We start from the raw sequence: 16,685 nt of genomic DNA, 5'->3' as shown, positions 1-16,685 counted from the left end.
ATTCCTTCCACAGTGATCCCAGTGGTGATGGTTTATATGACTGCTCTGTTGATATAAGACGTTGGATGTCCAGGAATCTTTATTGCTGCAAAGCAATAAAAGTGGTGAATACCTTAAATCAGTGTGAAATCATTCTTCCCTGCAGCCCCTGACTTTCAACTTTACACCCACAGTAGGTTTGTGTGTCAGGATCTCTGAGAACAACATCCTGTTTCAGGAAAGTCGTAGTTCTCCTCTGGGAACCTGCTTCACTTATTTACCCTTTTGATCCTCCAAAGATTTGGAGATTGTGATCGCTGCAATTATTTATTTTTCCTTACTCTACTGTACTTCCCTTTAATTCCTGTCATAGTCGTTGTCTGTCCAGAAACCATGCCGCTGGATGCTTAACATGACAATTTTTATTTGTCTAGCTTAGCTGCCTCAACCTCCATATTGTTCTGTTCTATCTGAATCAATAAATGTTAAACTTTTTAACTGGTTTGTGCCATTTTCCTCAGAGTGTATTTTGATTCTAATTCAAAGTGTTTCATTAGAGAAAAATTAAGCCTAGATCTGCTTGTTCAATGTAAGAGTAATGATATCCCCAAAAATCAAACTGAAACCAGAGAAACAAAGGTGCATTGTGTCGGGTTTGACTGACACACGGGTAATATCGATCAACTCATAATTTCTCTAAAGTATATTGATCAGTTTGTTGCAACATCAATTTCAATTATGCTGGCAAGTGGGACTTTATTGTCACATGCCAGATTTTAGTATTAATTACTAGTGTGTACAGATTATGTTTATGTTTGAGTCTGTAGATATTAAGCCTGCAGATAAAGCTAAAAACAGCTAAATGCATTTATTTTTGTATGCAAGTTAATCAAAAGCAGCTCATTGAATAGTTTAAACAATATTTGTAGTATGTGATAGCATAAAGTCCTAGTTTTTTTCCCGGTATACAATAGTTGTCATACACAGAAAAGAAACACAACTTTGAACAGGCCAGAAGAGTCTAAAGTGCATTCATTGAGCCATTTAGTTGTTATCAAAATACAATTTACTTAAGGTTGCGATTAGGGTTAGGGTTGCAATTAGGGTTAGGGTTAGTGATAAAAGAAGGTCGTAGAGACTTGCAAATAGGCTCTACCCCCACTAATGCGGGCACCCCCGATCGATTGGTATGGTCGAGCTTCTACGGCCTTTGGAAGGGAAAACCCCAATTTCTGAGATGTTAGGGTTAGGCTTGCAATTAGGGTTAGGGTTAGCAGCCCATAGGCAAAGGAGATATTCTTGAACAACTTTTTTTCGAAAGGTGGTAGAGACTTGGGAGTGGTCTCTACCCCCACTAATGCTGGCAGGCCCATTCGATTTTTTTAATCAATTTGATTTGATTTGTTTTTTTAGGCATGGGAATGTACAATATATTAATTTCCCTTGTTTAATAATATGAATGGCATTAGGATTCTATCCACCTAATACAGACTTTAACGTCACAATATATAAACAAATTGTTACGTTAGTTCTCATTTTTTCACATCATGAACCTGTGTAACATTTCTTTAACAGGACAAACTCTGGGCAAGTAAACTTGTTTTGATTTATCATTAAGCCAATATGTGTTGAGGGAACAAGCTTTCTATCGCTTACAATAGAAAACAAACGTTTGCTGTAGGAGGTGAAACTCAGTCCAAAACTGCGTGTGTGTGTGCGAGTGTGTGTTTGTGAGTGTGTGTGTGTGTGTGTGTGCGAGTGTTTGTTTGTGTGTGTGCGAGTGTGTGTTTGTTACTGCAAAGTTTACTCACGTGCGTGTGTGTTTGCCTGTGCCTGTGCGTGTTTTTGTTTGAGTGTGTGTGTGTGAGTGTTGTGCCGCCACATCCATTCACAAACGTCGGTTACGTTCTGGCGCGTCACGTGATCCCTGCTCTGACGAATCACGTCGCTCTGAGGCGGTGACGCAGAATATTCAAAGCTGCAGCAACGTCCCCTCTCCTCCTCCGCGGTGAAGCGGCTTCCACCTCCAGCGCTTCTGTTTTGGAAACTTTATCAAAGTGAAGCGTCTCCATGTTTCCTCACCACTGAGGCGGCCTCTCGGTGTCAGAATGGAGGGCAACGTCATTGGACCGGGTCCGTACCGGGCCACGAAGCTGGTGAGTCCGCTGGTAGCGTCAGTAAAACCCGGTTAAAGACCCGACTGGGTGGTTACCACCGTGACGGAACTCGTTACGGAGGATCAACAATATCTTTTCATGTAGCTGAGTTGAGAGTCTAACGTCCCAGTTGAATGGGTTCATATCTTACTGTTTGAAGTCTAGAAGTTTCGAAGGTGCACTGCCTCTTCTACAGCCTCTTTGTATACAACACATGGTCCTGACAATGTGTGTTCACTTAACCTGCCATGTTTTTGTTACAACGACGCAGTATCAGCGGTATTAGTAGTAGTAAACCCATTTATAAAGCATTTACTCACATTTTGTATTCATACATACTTCCATTACTAACCGGTGCCTACGTACAACTTTATGAACATCACATTAACAACTATATTTTTTATTCTACATCACAAGTGTATTAACTGAACAGAAAAGGATTTTTCCAGTACAACAGAAACACGTACTGTAGAATTAATTATAGATAGATAACTAAAACACCCAAAAAAGGAAAAACAGATGGATAAAGGGTTTGTGTTGAATAGGAATATGGTGGATCATTTCGTTATTGTGGGTTGACATGTTGAGGTAAGGAGGATATGGTGAGAGGAATCAACTTAGGATGACTGATAGGAAAGGAGACTGGGTGTTCTGGATCCTGCAACCTGAGCTTGAGCTGGTCTAGGTTTGCTGTTTTAAATTTGATGTAAAAGCATCATACACAACTCAGTTTTCTCTAGCCGCTTTCAGACATGCAGGGAACTCTCCGGACCCTCTCTGGCCAGCCCCCATAGTCCAAACTAAAAAAAAGCAGAAGGTCCTCCAGAGCAGGGGTCATATATTCATGTTTTTAATTTAAACATGTGCAAGGTACAGGGTGGCCATGCCACTGACTTTTATAAACATACCTCTTGCATACAACACTGAGCTATTAAAGTAATACACATATTCATGTTTTTATTTTAAACATAAAGCCAGAAGAGACAGTGAATCCTTAAGCCATCTATGGATGGCACACATGCTCCCACATTAGTGAAAAGTCAGACCCTGATGGGTAGCACACAACTTATCTAACCTTGGGCAGACGGCAGTTGTCATGTTAATGTGTATTTAAATACATTTAAATTTGTGAAAAAAAAATTGTTGGAAAATAAATCAAAAATTATAAAAAATGTAAAAAAAATTTACAATCAACCAAACATTTCGCGACCCCCCTGCAGTACCTCCGCGGACCCCCTGTTGAAGACCTCTGCTCCAGAGGATTCACTAGAGCGAGTGGGCGTGCTGATGACCTCTCTAACACATGAGGGACACAAACAAAACAAAGACATTAAAAACAATAACACATTTATGTCAGTATGAAAAAGCAGTGCAGTATGCATAGAAGACACCAATAAAGATGTCAAGACTAGCTTTTGGCGATAAGGGTCGACACAAGTGTTGTTGCGCTGTGAACAAAATCATGTGATCTCCACAGCAGAATTTGTACATTACGTCCTGCCCGTGCATGTTGAGCCACCCCTCACCTGAACCACCCCTCACCTGAACACTCCTCTGTTGTCTCCTGCTGTGTTGTTCATGTGTGAAAAGGCCTATTATAGAGAAAGCCTGGACCTACTTGTGCGGACAGTTCATGTCTGAAAACGGCTCATGTGTGACTGTGGCTTTGGGTCTTCAAACCCCTCTCAACACGCATGGATGAATGTGTTTATTATTGCATAATAATATACTGAATTTATTGACATGTCGTAACATAAAAGGTCAGAATTTATCAAACCTACAATGGGATGTTATTGCATCAATGCAATAAGCCATTTTTCTTTTACAGGAGGCTGTTAACAACATGGATGCAATGTTCTACGCAAGTTCCCTATTACAATGTGGCAGCGAGCCAGAGAGAACAATACCAGGACCCCTTGCTTCCACTGTTAATAACTTTGATATATTGTAGGGTAAGCCGAGGCGTAGATAATACAATGATTGATGGCATAATTCCCTTTAGGTGCTTCAGGTTTATAAATCACAAATAAGAAGTAATTTGTTGAATCAGCAAACTTGAGATATGAAGTTTGGTTCTGGTGCTCTTGAGAAGCAAGAATAGCCATAGAAAATGTGTTGATGCTTGCAATGTTAAGTCAAATGAACATAACACAGTAGATTGAGACAACAGGAAACATGCCAAAATACAAAAACATCAAAAACGTGATGATAGAAGATTAATAATTGATTTAATTAATTGATCAAATGATAAAAGCTTAATACATAATCTATGGAATTAAAAATCATAAAATTTTTTGTTGGCTGTTTTTTATTACTTTTTTCAAATAATAGGCCACTCCAATCCCTCCCCCGATGCTGTGAACTCTTGACTCTTACTCGTCTCTGCTTTTTAATCTCATCACCCGCTGAGCTCTTGTCAAGATTCCTAGCTGCCTGTCAGCAGCTTTTGCTTTATACAGTTTAATGCTCTGCAGAGTTGTAATGACCTTGTGTTTCCATTCTCTCTCTGTCTCTCTCGCCCCCTGCTTTGATTTGTTTTGTTCATTGTCATCCTATTCATTTGAATACTTAGTGAGTTCTAATAATCCACAACCCCTGTACCACCTAAAGCACTACTGGAAGATAATGCTCTATTTGTTGTGATGGTGACTACTTTTCTGATGTCTAGAAGAGACGAGGGTTATTTCAGGGCAGCATTGTTGTGAGCGATACAGTTTTGGATGCTAGAGTAGTCTTGGATGTACTTATAGTGGAAAAATTGTGTGCATGAAAAAATGAGTTATGAATTTTAACATGCCATATATCTCATTGAACTAGATTGATTGCAAGCAATGTCAAATATGCTACTGGACTGAAGTGACTGTATACTAATTGTGTTGGACATTTTACAGCATTTCCTAAAGCTCACTCTTGTATCTCTCCTTGTTCTGTAGTGGAATGAAACCATTAAGCTCTTCCGTGGGGGCATGCCGCTGAGAAGGCACTGGGCGAACTTCCGCTACTATGACTGCAGTTTCACGGGATCCGAGGCTGTTGATTACTTACACGAGTTACTGAGGTGCAACTACAACTTTGGGCCTGAGGTGACTCGCTACCAGACACTGCAGCTGCTCAGGAAGTTCTTCAAGGCCCATGTCATTGAAGATATCAAAGGACGTCACGGGACAGAGGACTTTGAGGACAACGGTCATCTGTACAGGTACACCAAAACACCACAAGACATTTTCGCTGCCACTTCGATCCCTTTTTTCCTCCTTCGGCTGAGCTCTTTGTTTTTTCTCTCCAGGTTCCCCACACTGTCTCCTCTGAAATCTTTTCCAGCAAGGCCTCTGTTGAGAGACAGCTGTGACCTGCCCAGACTTATCCGCTGGGATGACTATGAAGAATTGCCTCAACAGGAAAATGTTGCACCCCTGAAGTCTGCTGTCATGGTGAGAAAGACAAAAATGTTTTAGCCCATCCTGTTTTTTCTTTGACTCATGTTGCAGGAATTCTAGGCAGCTTAGGTGGTGTGGTGACAGTAATGAGAGGATATTCGTCAGTGTGCATTGTGAAACAACATATTTTCACATAATAATTTGGACTTGTATTGTTATAATATTGACAAAAACACAATACAGGTTGTTTTTCACACAACAGTCAGACATTAGCAAGAAGTAAAACTAAACAATTCTGCTCATTGATGAAGTGAGCCAAAGATCTTATAACTCGTTTTGTAAGGCCTCTAATTGACAATCATATTTTTGTGAGTGATCACATCGTGTGCCATAAAAAATAACTCTGGCAAAACAAAATGAATTTAAATTGCAATTATCTCATCTTACAATGTAATTGCATTTCTTTTTCTTTTAATTTCTATTAGGTGCTGTGCAAAAAACACAATGTTTAAGTTGTGTAATGGCAGGGAAAACCCTGTGCTGTGCTTGAAGTGTCTAAGTTTATGCAAACTTAGAATGCAAATAGCTGAATGAAATAGTTTCAAGTATTTCAATTACTAATATGTAATATGACATTTACATCAGCCCAACAAAACAACAAAACACTTACTAGAGTTTCTGGCTCAGTTCAGGTCTCGACCTCAGTTGTTTCTTGTTTCGACAGCATTGAAAAATTAAGATTCTAACATTTGGTCCACAACATTTATATATATGGAGGAAAAAAACAACTAACAGCACACCCAACAGTGTAATCGGTTCCTGTTGTACAAGGAATTAACTTCTTTTTGACAGAAATTTTCCATAGAGTAAACATCACCATATCTGACACAATGTAAAAAGAAAATACCCAATTGTTTCCAAAGTTGCATGAGACTGTTATTGTATATGTAGACTGAATCTATTTACTATCTTTCTGCTGCTTTTTTGTCATCTAAAATAAATGTTTTCTCTTCTCTTCTCTTCGATCAGACTTCAGATTTGTGGAATAAAAGACACAGTGTAGCGATTGGAGACGTTCACGAATGCAAGCTCATACGGAGGAAGGAGATTACTTCAAAACAAGTGGACCACATTTGGAAATCAATGACAGTTGCACAGTACGTAACTCTGGTTAAATTACTTTTTGGGAACATTTCCACTGTTCATGCTGACTTTTTATAAATCAATTGCATGCTGATGCTGCTGTTTTAGTTTACAGAGAGTGCTGGGCCTGCAGTCATTGGATGGAGTGTTAAACCTCACGCATGTGAACAGCAAACACATTTTTCACAATGTGTTCAGTGTTAATAAGACTGGTATAGTCATTCTGGATAACAAAGCTGGTATGATACATCAAATCACTAAAGCAAGAAAAAAACTTTGTTTCTTTGATGCAATTTATAGGACTATTTAAACTCGCCAATGTTTTTTTCTTTCTCTAGAGGACATGCCCTATTGGGTGGTATCCGCAATGAAATGCCTTGCCAACTGTGAGTATATATTTTAAATATGCTGATTTTAGCCATAAAAGTATTAAAAAAAACATTACCATTTGAAGGAATAACTAATAAATAAAAAATTAGAAGAATCCATCCGAAAACCTTGTATCTTTCATTCCCTTGGCCATTTTGGTACTTCTTAGTGTTATGAGATTTTAAACTCAGGATTTTGTGATGTTGTCCTGCTAGCAGAACATTTTAGGTTTTCTGGCCACACTAGGTGTATAAGCAGCGCTTGCCGCTGGGAGCCTGCTGCCGAGCTGCTAATACCAGCCCAATGTTTCACATAGGGTCGAATAGAAGGCCAATGCACTCATAGCCATACATCTTCTAGTCTTGCAAATATATATCACAATCAAAGTATTGTTAAAACACATGCATTAAGGCATAACAGGAAGTCTAACAAATATTTAAACATCAATGACATATTCAACAGATTGGAATTTAAACTGTGCATCTCTTGAGGAGCAGCGCAGCTCACACAGGCAGTGTGGCTGCTCTGAATTGGTCAAATGGGCGACAAAATAAAAGGCAAGATGTTCCATGAAACACAGATGCCACTCGTGCATCCAGTGTGGCTCGGCTGTTGGCTGTAGTCCTAGTGTACGCATATTCCATAAAGTCTTATGTGCCATTGTGCTTTTTTATTTGCATGTATTTAACATTACGTTTGTCTTCTTTCTCAGGGCCTAATGGCAACGAAACCAAACAGCCCGTGTACCCAGGATTCGAGAGAGATGTTCTGAGAACAGTAGCAGATTACTTTCAGAGACTCAAAGAACCCCTGCTGACTTTCCATCTATATGAAGTCTTTGTCAACATTCTTAGTAAGTACATCAAAATTTGATTCAGCTCCTAATATTTGCTCTGTTCTACAGATAAACCCTGTGACCCACTGTTGATTTTGGTCGAGGCTGTGTGTGTTTGCTCTCAGGAGAAAGACTCTTCTCTCTTCATATCTCTGCAGGTCTGCTGCAGGGGGAGGAGGTAGCCATTGAGGCGCTTCAAGTCAGCGGTCTCTTACTGCCGCCGCCCAACCGAAGACGCCTCCAGCTGTTACTGCGTCTCATGGCGCGGGTCTGCCAGAATCCCCACCTGCCTCCACTCAATGACACTATTACCACCCGCACACTGGTACCACTTCCCATCAATCATTCCCTACATGTACACTACACACAACGTCCAGCACACAAACAATAACAAAAGTGGCAGTATATTCAGTATATTGTAAAAGGACTCATTTAACGACGAGGAATAATTCTGAAGGAGCTCTGGAGCATTAGAAAAGCCCATTCAAAAAGGGCAGGTTTACAACGGGCATTGCTCTAGTTCAAAATGAATGATACAAACATAGAGTTTAAAGTCAACAATTGATAGTATAAGTCATAAATACTTAACAGCTGCTATGGAACACAATGATTATTTTATTGCTGGTTGTTTTTCACCTTTCTGCTTGTTTCAACACATTTGCCATACTACAGATTTAGAGTACATTATTAATTAAAATTAAGTATTGTGTATTCAGGTATTACTTTCACCATCACTGCAAAGTTTCCAGCCGTAACACTTCTACACTTGCACTACACACTCTGGGGAATATGCAATACTAGGTCACACTTCTCCAGGGAAAGTAAGATATTTTGTAACCCAAATTTCACTGCATAAACAAACTGCATTCTACAAGATAAGGTGCTGAAAAAAGGAAAACTTTGCAAGAAATAGGAACATACCAGGAGAATATATTCTGCATTCTAGGTTTGAGCGAGAATTTTCTCTGGCTGGCAGCATTACTTATGCTGCATTTCTCGTGTAGATATTACCACTAGATTCATAACTATCAGTATGCAGCACTGTGCATAGACAATTTAAGCTTAACTGCTGTGGCTCAGGGGTTACAGCGCTTGGTCCCCAAATCAGAAGGTTGTGGTTTGATCCCTGGCTCCTCCTGTCTGCAAGCCAAAGTTTCATTGGGTTAGATACTGAACCGTGTGTGAGAGCAGAAGTGCAGCATATAGTAGTGTAAGAGTGTGTATGGGTGTTTAACTGTAAAGCACCTTGTGGTCCATAAGACTAGAGAAGCACTACATAAATACCGTCCATTTACCATTTAATGTATAGTGTATCTCAAAGTGTATTTGGTAAACTGACAATTTATATCATACTTTTCTGTTTTGACAACAGACAACGTCATAATTTCACCAATAGATACAATTGGTGGGTTCAATATCACTTCAATAAGCTGACTGGAGGAGCCTGGGCTCAAACTAACATCCTTCTGATTAGTGGACAACCCACTCCTATCTCCCCAGCTGGAGTTTTTCCTGTTTGGCAGCTGGTTTCTAATCTCTTAATCCATATCTTATCGTGGTCTCTTGTCCAGATGCTGCAGATGTTCTCTCACTGCGTTCTGGGCTCAGTAGATGAGATGGACTTGGACGAGCTGCTGGCCACTAAACTGGTAACCTTCATGATGGAGCACCACAACACCATCTTCCAAGTGCCCTCCAAGCTGCGTGGCCAGGTTGAGGAGCATATGTCCCATCTCAAAAGAGTTCAGGTTAGTGGATTTTCTCAAGTTACAATCTGTTAACAAATGGGTCGATTGAACCTGCTGCTCTTCTGCTGCATCTGTTCCCTGCAATCCATACACACAGATCAATTATGGTGCATCACCATTGATGAATATGTGCCATATGTGATTGGTTCAATAGTTTTTCATGTGAATGGAAATCTCTTGACAGGCCTATTATTATTGTCTGTCTTGGGTTATTCGATAACAAGTCGACTGCTTTCAGTAGCCACGTTTTTTTTCGCTGTATGAACTCAAATGCATCCTGGGCCTTATGTAAAGGACGACCTAAGTAGGGGTGCAACGATTAGTCGACGTCGTCGACAAAAATCGATGACAAGAATAGTCGCTGACGAATTTACTCGTCGATGATTCGTTGGTTACGTCACAGCACGTGTTTTTCGTGCCGCGCAGCGGAACTAAACGGCGTTTTACCGGAGGTGCTGATGACAGCAGCTGAGGAGTGAGCCATCTCGCTTCCTTCCTATCTCTGAAAGTCGCGCATGTGCAATAGCGTCAAAACACGGAGCATTGCCGGCTTCCGCTGCAGCAGCATCGCGCACCAGAAAGTAAAAAGTTCGGGAGAACTTCACCCGTAACAGCCCGAAAAAAACTACCTGCAGTATCTGCACAGCGGACCTGTTCTCCATGGAAGCAGGTCACGCGCATGTTAGGAGGAGGCACGTGTGACATCGTAACGGAGACGATGCGGACTCGCCTCTGTCAGATGTTATATATAAACGTATATACCTGCGCGCAGGATTCTAGCATCCATTACAAAAATATGGTTTAAACTTTTTATTAACGAGTTTAAAAGCGAAAAGTTATCCTATTGCCTGACAAACGTCTTTTTTTAATCACAATTATTTGGTCAGAAGAAGACTGTAGTTTCGTTTGTTGATGTTTTTATTGCTGTTACTTTCCCTGTTATTTTTGTTAACAGGAAAAATGGATACTTGATTTTTAATTTATCTTTTTTATTAGAACTTTGCCTGTCCTTGGTTTTAAATGGTCAAAAACTTGATTTGTCTTTGCTTTTGTGTCACAGTACCCTTATATGCAGCAAAGTTTATTAAAAGACATTTTTTTTAATGAAGTAACAATCTTTATTGCCTGTTTTTTCAGTCATCACATGCCTCGAACAACCTCAAGCAAAATTTCAAAGCTGTTTGCTAAATAAGAGCAATTGAGAATTTGTGTCATTCATAATCCGATTAGTCGATTAATCGTTTCAATAATCGGTGACTAATCGACTATCAGAATAGTCGTGAGTTGCAGCCCTAGACCTAAGTATCTTTACACTTCTCAGTGTTTCCCATACATTATAACAAACTGAGGTCTGTGACAAAGAGCTGTCAGTCCTCGGACCAAGCTCAATCTTCTTCTACATCCTCAGATTAACTACACCAGCGGTCAGCAACTGGGTCAAACCTTAGGTCAAATCAATGCAAGGTCACTTCGGTGAATTTCTTTCTTATTTTACTATATCGGACTGACTAAGACATGGTTGCAGTGTGTTCCGATCTCCATCATAGCACTAATAGTATCTCTTCCTGTTTTGGCAATTTGTAAAAGCACCATGTTCTTTTTTGTTGATCCCTTGCTATATCCACCAGAGCTTTTATTTGGAAAATCTATGAACTTGGGTCGGAAGATTGTGTCTATTGCTTAACAGACCCTGTTTAATAGCTGACTTGCAATTTATGAACAAACAACCCCAGTTAAGTAAATCATTCGAACTTATATATCAACCACACAAGTAAACATCTGAACTAAAGCAAATTCAGTTTAATTTCATGAAAAACAAGCAAACAGCCCATTTTTAACAGGCAGGTTTAGAGCGACAATTAACTAGTGAATTTTAATGCCAGGTTTGAACTGATGTACTTAGAGCTGTGCACTTGTGATCAGATCACGGGGCGGCTGTGGCTGAGGGGTAGAGTGGTTGTCCTCCAACCTGAAGGTCGGCAGTTCGATGCCCAGGCTGACCCATCTGCATGCCGAAGTGTCCTTGGGCAAGATACTGAACCCTGAATGGCCCCCCATAGAATAACAAAGTGCTGCGAATAGATTCACTGTATGAATGTGTGTGTGAATGGGTGAATCAAGTCTAGAAAAGCGCAATATAAATACAAAACCATTTACCATCAAAAGTATGAGCGGGGTAAATGTTTTGTTGTAAGTAAACCTGTATGTTTAGCTTGTTCATATTAATGTGCATTTAGTTTCTTCAGAAAATATAGAAAACCCACTGTTAAAAGAGTCTATGTACTACAAACAAAAGAAAGGCTGATTAATTTTTTTCTAATTGAGTGCTATTGATTTTAAAACCAACCCCTCTGCACAATGAACACTATTCATATGTTCGAGCCATATTAATTATCCTCATTTAAGTGTTCTGTCAAACCACCAAATAATGCGCCACCCACTGAGAATTTTATTAACATTTCTGGGAAACCAACAACATTTTAATGTTGACTCATGATGGGCTTACTGATTTTCAACATTAGGCAATGATATTCTGACTAAACACGATTCGGTATTATAAAGTTCACATTCTTTTCACATGTTTTTAAATAATGAGCATTTTATTCGACCATGCTGGCTTTTCTTTACACTGTGCACATTAAGAATTTGATGGTTTGTCACAAATCCAATCCGCCTCTTTTCTGTTTTCCATATTTGCTGTCAAATGTTGAATGCATTTAACTTTATTCAAATCCATTCCCTTTGTGTCTTCCATCAGATCAAATATGCAGGTTCAGATACAGACTTTAGTCTATCTCCAGCCTTTTGTAAACAGATCCGCAGGATGGAGTCTGAGGAGCAGAAGGTGATCGGTACCCAGACCCCCCTGCAGCAGCTTCTGGAGGGTCTGATAGCAGACAAAGAACTCCCGGCCAAGGACAAAAGAAAAAGGCTGAAACAGGTACGTCCACACGATTAGGAAAGGATACAGTATGTGGTAAATATTTGGTCAGAGGAATACAGTAAATTCGACTGCTTCTGTGCAATAGGATGTAAGCATTTTTATATAGTCACTGGAATTAATCAAGTTTAACCAAAGCAGTTCTCTTTTTTCTCAGTTTGAAGGTTTTTATAGGCCTAAAAGAGTTGAAAGTATACAGTACAAAAATAACAAAATGTGAACACATTTCTGTGTCCGACAAAAAACTAAAGATGGATTTCCTTCCCTTTTCAGTTCCAGAGGTCATACCCGGAAGTCTACCAAAATCGATTTCCCACAGAGGAAAGCAAAGCTGCTGTCATACCGGCGAAAACCCCTCGACTCAAACCTCATCTCATGTTCCTCAAGAAACCTTTCCAGCCTTTTCAGAGGAGCTGGAGTTTCAGAGCATGATTTTCCACCACTGACATATCTACACTTCTGGCTGTTTATACATCTCAACCTCAGTGTCCTGAGACCAAGAGTGTGGCTGACATGGCGCTCTGGCCACAGGTTTGGTACTTCTGATTTACCACTACGGTTTGTATTCAAAATAATGATTTTTACATTGTAGCACTACTGAACTTAAGACATTAAAGGTTCAGTTCACTCAAATTTCAAAATAGTTTTGAGATTTCCCACTGATTTCTAGTAATGCACATCGTGTTGTTGCTGTGGAACATTTGCAACTATTTTCCAACTTTTAACAAATAGTGCATACAGTTAATGTGGAGGGGTGAACTGACCATTTAAGGGCATCTCTATGTTTTTACTTATTATTGCCAGAACACTTGAATAGAATACAACATATCGGAAACATTCACTAACTGTAAAAGAACCACTGATGTTTCCTAAAATGCCTGTTTTGTAGTTTTTGTAAAATTGTGTATGGGTAAATGTTTCTACTTATATGATACTATATTTTACAAAGCATTATATACTATTGAGTGGCCTTGAAACCTCAACACACTGCAGTCAAATTAAATGCATGCAAAATAGACAAAACACAAGAAAATTACATAAAAACATGTTCACCTGATGATACATATGATTGGCTTATATTTTGTCTATATTCACATGTTTTCAAAGATTGCGCTGCATTGAGCTCACAGAGCCACTGTACTAAGATATCAAATTGGCTAACTTGAATGAAATGCATTTCAAAAGTGTTAATGACCTATTTGGTTTTAATGTTGTAGGTTCAAGAACTATTCATAATCAAAGTCTGTCAATCTTTTAAAATATTTATATTGATAAACAACTTAATATTGTAGCTTGTTAAACTGTACTGCAGGTGCAGTGATGTTCCTAAAAGACCTTCAGCCCTGGACTTTCATGAGCTAGTCTCATTTCACGATCACTTTTCATCTATGGAATGGTGATTTTGATGCTGCATCACGCATGTTTGAATGAACATATCGAGGGTATGTCCAGAAAGGGAGTATCTGTGTCTATAGTTGCGTTTAAGTGGATAATTATGTTTGTAACTAAAACACAGATGATAACAAATTAGGGAAAGCCCAGAATATGTGGGTGAAAATTGCTGTAAAAATGTTTCAAACAATTTCTATTGGTTTTATATCATACCTAGTCTCAGAGAGGGGAAGAAGACGCATGAGGTTTATGATGTGCTGTAAATTGTCACCGTAATTTTTTCTTAAACCCTTCCTGTAATTTACTTGATTACTGTATGTGCACTCTACTTTCATTTCATGCTCTTAATTGTTGGTTTTATTCTGTATATAAGAACTATTCTCTTAATTGGTACATATTTCAATGTCTCCGATGATCCTTTAGATGTGTTTGTCAACATTTTCTGTTACCTGCTGTTCTGTCATGTCAACCAGGTTGTTTCTCACTTAATTTGACACCTATATTGTTTAATTTTTTTATAATGATTAACTGCTGAGTTTCATAAATGCGCTTGAACAAAAGTGTTAATGCTGGAAAAACTGTTACACTTGAATTGCTGCTGTGTGCTGGAAAAAAATCAACAGGATAAAAGTGATGTGTTGATGCTGATTTTCATATAAAAACTACTGTAATTTGGAAGCCGTTCTCCTTTTGTGGGTTATTGGTTTTGTTTGAATTTGTCAGATCGGCAAATGGCTGTTTACATTTAACTTTTAACTGGAAAATATTGTGTTATGCATGTGACATTAATACATTTAATCAACCATTATCCAATTATGTTAACAACAGTTCTGGTCCTTGAGGGATTTGAGTCTCAATGGGTCTATAAATGCAGCCTTATTAAGCATTGCATAAAATACAGAACAAAAGCAAACACAGCATAGCAGGGAATTCAATTCTGCTTTAATGCAATGTTTAATTACCATTAATCATTATATACAACTGTTTAAGCAATGTGCTTTTATTGAGGATGTGGGGGGTACAGTCTTTATTTTTAGGAGATTTACAGTTCTCTATTCCTTCCCATTATCTCTCATTTCTTGCTGTGTGCACATATAAAAAGCTTTCATCTGAAGGTAATCATGCTGCTAAAAGGAGCTGCAGGGAGGTGAAGTGACAGTGAGATGATTAGCTGCAACTAGGGGGGGGGGGGCGGTGAGTTGCAATCAGCAGCTGACACCTGCATGATTTCATAAGGAAACGTCCCACGGTATAAACACTTTGGGCTTGTACAAAAGAAAACGTCCATTTCGCTATCACGGCACTACCTTTTTGCAACCATGCTGCCAACAGCATTTGTTTTGTTCAGTGTGAACATACCTCTAGGTTTTTATTTTATGTAGATATTATTATAATAGTTTTTGAGTGGGCGACTGGGCAAGATCCAGAAAATCCAGGCAAAAACTTTGTGCTAAACAATGTGTAGCATTCATTGACATAGTGACAAGGATGCACACTCAAAGAGTAAACAGACTTGTTGCTTTGACCCAGTTCCTCTCTGATGGATGGAATGGGATCCAGTTTCATAATCCTAGACTGGTGTGAGGAGCCAGAGGTTAAGGAGCTTTGTCCAAGCAGGTTTGTTTGGAATTGGCACTGCACTAATAATGGCGCTAACACTTAATGACTGCAGCTCTCAGTGCAAGAGGTGTCAGTAACACTCTAATGAACAGTGGTGTGGAGAGGTCTGCGCTTGTCATGCCCCAGGTATTAGAGCATTAATATTCCAGCCTGTGTGAGTGCAGATAGTCCAGTAAGTGTTTCATCCAGGGCGATTGGGCGTAGCTGGTCTCTGCGGGTGGAGGAGTGGAGGAGTGGGAATTATCTCTTAACTCAGGGACCTCTTCAGCCTTTGTAACCACGGGGGGCAAAACCTGACGCGAATACGAAGCAGTCAATTTGCTGACATGGATGGAGATTACATGAATAGCATCTCACACCGCCTGGAATACTGTTTATGCTCACATGACTCAACTGTGTTGTGCCGATATGATCTCTGGGAAATTGACCAGAACATACTTCAGAGGCAACCCATGAATGCTGGGAAACTTTTCGTCTTAGAAAAATATTAATTTCCTGTCAAGAGTCTTAGTAAGAGAGTGCTTTTGCATTTGTATCCAACTGTGTCCCTACCATGGCTACAATGTTGTTGCTGTAGTCAGTGGCCTCTAGCAGGGCTTCAGCTGATTCTTGAAAAGTCTAAAAAAAAGTCTTTAGCGCTACTTTTATAATTGAAATATGTATTTTGTATGCATGGTAAAGCCTCTGTGTTTTGAAGTTCATTCTCAAGGATACAGATGTTAGCACGCTGCAATAAAACCTCAAACAAGACCAATTGATAACCTGCAAAAACTCTAGTCAGACTTTACTCAGCTTGGTGGTGGGAAGACTGTGAATACCGACCGTCTCTGTCTGTAGTGTGAGAGAAAACATGGCATAGAAGAGTCAGTAATTCTGAGGTCTTACATTTCATTTATTATGATTGAAGGCCTTAAAAAGTCTTAAATTTAACTTGTGTAAACCTGCAGAATACCTTTATAGTTCATGTTTAGTCCATGTCCGTGCATTTTGTCTGTGCCTATTTCCCCACGGATGCAAATACGGCAGCTTCTCTTGATTCTGTGAGTAAATCAAACTGAATGAATGCTTCCCACATTCTTTCTCTTCAGTTCTGAGTCTGTCAAGGTCGTGTATGCATCAACATCT

At 39.4% G+C, this 16,685-nt stretch overlaps 1 protein-coding gene across 1 annotated transcript; it reads left to right on the top strand.

The window, feature by feature from the left end:
- The first annotated feature begins 2,087 nt into the window (after positions 1-2,087).
- Positions 2,088-13,124, top strand: depdc1b (DEP domain containing 1B). The gene is made up of 11 exons (XM_061081747.1): positions 2,088-2,135; positions 5,069-5,334; positions 5,422-5,566; positions 6,542-6,669; positions 6,764-6,894; positions 6,994-7,041; positions 7,737-7,877; positions 8,018-8,184; positions 9,431-9,607; positions 12,366-12,548; positions 12,822-13,124. The coding sequence occupies exons 1-11, from the start codon at positions 2,088-2,090 to the stop codon at positions 12,978-12,980; spliced, it is 1,593 nt and encodes a 530-aa protein (XP_060937730.1). The 3' UTR covers positions 12,981-13,124.
- The last annotated feature ends 3,561 nt before the right edge of the window (positions 13,125-16,685 follow it).

Source organism: Limanda limanda, chromosome 11 (genome assembly GCF_963576545.1).
Source record: "Limanda limanda chromosome 11, fLimLim1.1, whole genome shotgun sequence".
In the NCBI taxonomy this organism is placed as follows: Eukaryota; Metazoa; Chordata; class Actinopteri; order Pleuronectiformes; family Pleuronectidae; genus Limanda; species Limanda limanda.
This window is presented reverse-complemented; position numbering and strand designations above follow the sequence as displayed.

Excerpts from the sequence above, each read along its gene's own strand:
- depdc1b (XM_061081747.1), top strand. The coding sequence starts at position 2,088 with ATGGAGGGCAACGTCATTGGACCGGGTCCGTACCGGGCCACGAAGCTG. Across the intron at positions 5,567-6,541 it reads CCCTGAAGTCTGCTGTCATG|ACTTCAGATTTGTGGAATAA; the intron begins GTGAGAAAGACA and ends CTCTTCGATCAG. Across the intron at positions 9,608-12,365 it reads CCCATCTCAAAAGAGTTCAG|ATCAAATATGCAGGTTCAGA; the intron begins GTTAGTGGATTT and ends GTCTTCCATCAG.